Source organism: Sinocyclocheilus rhinocerous, unplaced genomic scaffold, assembly GCF_001515625.1.
Source record: "Sinocyclocheilus rhinocerous isolate Xijiao unplaced genomic scaffold, SAMN03320098_v1.1 scaffold3064, whole genome shotgun sequence".
Classification (NCBI taxonomy): domain Eukaryota; kingdom Metazoa; phylum Chordata; class Actinopteri; order Cypriniformes; family Cyprinidae; genus Sinocyclocheilus; species Sinocyclocheilus rhinocerous.
The window spans coordinates 66,163-69,476 of NW_015641461.1; the positions used below are offsets into that span (position 1 = coordinate 66,163).

The 3,314-nt window shown below is 39.3% G+C and overlaps 1 protein-coding gene across 3 annotated transcripts in view; it reads left to right on the forward strand.

Annotated features, from left to right (window-relative positions):
* The window catches only part of LOC107755003 (E3 UFM1-protein ligase 1-like), an 18,165-nt gene extending 14,851 nt beyond the window's left edge, over positions 1-3,314 (forward strand). For all 3 annotated transcript variants that reach the window (XM_016571648.1, XM_016571649.1, XM_016571647.1), the window contains exons 14-19: positions 5-165; positions 324-451; positions 1,040-1,120; positions 1,418-1,503; positions 2,070-2,250; positions 3,000-3,314. In XM_016571648.1, the coding sequence (XP_016427134.1) occupies positions 5-165; positions 324-451; positions 1,040-1,120; positions 1,418-1,503; positions 2,070-2,250; positions 3,000-3,218 (856 nt within the window). In that variant the 3' untranslated portion in view covers positions 3,219-3,314. The remainder of the gene's footprint in view (positions 1-4; positions 166-323; positions 452-1,039; positions 1,121-1,417; positions 1,504-2,069; positions 2,251-2,999) is intronic.

Here is a 3,314-nt window from a genome sequence, read left to right on the forward strand (position 1 = left end):
CCAGGCCATTGAGCAAAATGTACCAGGAAGTGGTCAGTGCAGCTTTCATGTCCACAAGTTCAGCAGGAGGGAGTCGGAAGAAAAACATGAAGGATCTTCAGGAGGAGATCACCAACTTGTACAACAACATCCGCCTCTTTGAGAAAGGAACCAAACTCTTCTCAGGTTTGTTTGTGTCCATCTCAGTTGTTCTATAGAAAAAAAACGTTGCATACTTTTTATAGTGGTTCAGTCATCAAGCGTACACAATTTACAGAAGTGACGGCATTGTGCTTGTCTGTCCTCCGCTAACTTTTGTGCTTTTTTTTTTATGTACACACCAGATGAGACGCAGGCTACCATTGCCAAGCATGTTTTGAAGACCGTATGCACGGATGCGACCAATGTGCTGCTGAGCTTTGTGGCAGCTGAGCATATGACCTCGGACAGCTCGACTGCCATCACCAGTGAGGTACAACAGTTAACTTCTGCTCCCACCCCTGTGCTGCTCCTGGCTGGTGCAGTCCACCAGAATTCGATTGGATTGTGAGAATTTGACTGACTTTAACTTTTTCTCCTTAGATGTTGGTAGAAATTAGATCAGAAGCAGTGCCAGTGTATAAACATACCAAATTGTAATAGACTGAATTAAGATGCAATTTGCGAATTAACCAATGAAGAAGCCATGCATAAAAACTAAAAAAATTAAATTAAATGAATGGACCATTCTGCTTCCACTTTGTTATTAGTAAATTTGGTTGAACTGAACCCCAGACACACAATAATAATGGGTAAAAATCTATAGCTTTGTGTTTGCTGAGGAAGAGGTTTGGATCAGATCTGAGCAGGACAACAGTCTGTCAGTTCTGCAGCGTGAGAAGAAGCTCATCAACACTGTGGCTGTTAATACAGACCTCCTGAGAGACAAGGCCAGAGACATCAACTCTCTCCGATTCTCCAGTAGAAGCAGCTTACAGTTAAATTGGCTGAAAAAAACCCAAACATCTATGCCTCTCTCTCTTTTACATAAGTGTTGTGTCTGTTTGTTACTGTGTTGCAGATCAGGCTGAAGATTCTGGCGAAGCTCTCAGATGAAGTTAAATCTCCTCTGATAAAGCTACACAACAGTCTCAGTGGAAAGGTGTGTTTGATGACGCAACATGGAATCTGTGCTCACAGAACTGCTCAAATTTCAGTTCAAACGCCTGACTTTTACACAGTTCTACACATCTCCTGTTTTTATCAATATTTAAGTCATTTGATAATGCTTTCAGTTATGAAATGTCATCATGTTTAAAGCCATTCTAGAGAATTCCACAGATTGTTCCCTAAATTAATGGAGAAAACGTGAAAAATACTACATATTCCATGACATTTTACTGTCAGTTGTCATGGGTTGGAAGAGCAAAGTAGCAGATCTTGTTTTTATCACTTGCAGGCCATTGAAGACTTTTTGTCATGTTTGGAGATGAGTGCAGAAGAGTGTGGGCTTCTTCTGAAGAAAGGCGACAAGAAAAGAGAAAGGTATAACCACTTCATTCCCCAGCACTGCACTGGTATTGATCACTGAAGTGTCTCTTCTTTAGTAATCAAATTGTCTGTTTTTATTCTTCTTCAGGCATTGCATTGCTTTAAGGAAGCCTAAAGTTAACATGTTAGCTCAAGTCGACCCATGTAATTTTTTTTTTTAATCAGCACAAGTATTTGCTTTGTGGAAGATTCAGTTCTCCAAAGCAGCAACAGCATCACTGATTATAATGGGTTCTATTGTCTTGTGTTGTGTTATTGTACCATGTCTATATGTTTGATAACACATACTTTGTACATGAAGAAGTGGTTTTAAAATGCGGCAGAGAAAAGCCAAGGTTTGTATAAAGCATCCATGTCAAGTCACCTTATAGTGCTTTTATAGCAGCTGTAATAGTGTATTATTAAACAGGAAAGTAACAGAATCAATGATGCAGACTTCAACAATGAGGCAAATCATGTGATCATATAATTCATTTGATTCAAATTTTTCATTTATAACTATAGCTGTTTAGAAGCAAATGCAGAGTTTACATATGGTTGGTGTGTGTGTGTGTTTGCAGGCAGGCTCTCTTTGTGCACCGCCAGGCTCTGTCGGAGCAGTTGAAGGATACAGAAGACCCTGCGCTTGTGCTGCATCTGACCAGTGTCTTGCTCTTCCAGAACGTCACACACTGCATGCTGCATGCACCTGGACGCTGTGTGCCGCATATCATCGGCTTCCTGCAAAGCAAGATTCCTGAGGTAACCATTTGTGCCCTAAACCTACAGTAAAATCCAGCTGTGCAAAAAAACTGACCGAGCAAAAATCTTTTGTATAATAGTTATTTGTATATTTCAGAGTCATTGCACACACTCCACGGGAAAAACAGGGGACAAACAATGATAAATATAAATACTAAAATGCCATATGTGACCCTGGAGCACAAAACCAGTCATAAGGGTCAGTTTTTTGAAATTGAGATTTATACATCATCTGAAAGCTGAATAAATAAGCTTTCCATTGGCCGTAGGACAATATTTGGCCGAGATACAACTATTTGAATATCTGGAATCTGAGGGTGCAAAAAAATCTAAATATAAAAAAAGTTAAGCCTTTAAAGTTGTCCAAATGAAGTTCTTAGCAATGCATATTACTAATCAAAAATTAAGTTTTGATATATTTATGGTAGGGAATTGACAAAATATATTCATGGAACATGATCTTTACTTAATATCCTAATGATTTTGGGCATAAAAGAAAAATCGATAATTTTGACCCATACAATGTATTGTTGGCTGTTTCTACAAATATACCTGTGCTACTTATGACTGGTTTTGTGCTCCAGGGTCACATATACTTGTGCATAGGTAGTATAGCTAAATGCAATGTATAATTAAACAAAACCCTTAAAATTCTGTATCATATGGCACCATGACAAATCTACAAAGACACATGAGCTATGCATTTGTCTGTGTCTGTGTGTGTGTGTGTGTGTGTGTGTGTGTTTTAGGAGCAGCACAAGCTGTTGTCTCAGTACCAGAGTCTGGTGGTCAAGCAGCTGGTAGTGCAGGGTCATGCCCTGGAGAAGAAGAGCAATCTGGGAGAGGGAGCCCAAGATAGTCCTGTTGTTTCTGATGATATGGAGGGCCTTCAGAAAGAGCTTCACACTCTCACCAGAGACATTAAAGACATCATCCTTTCTCAGAGAAAACCATCGGTCACAGAATAACACACAGTTGTTCGCAACAACGCCGTTAATGTATTCTGCTACATCGTGTATTAGAGCTCTAATTTTAAATCTGTGAAATAAACAGACTGAATTCAA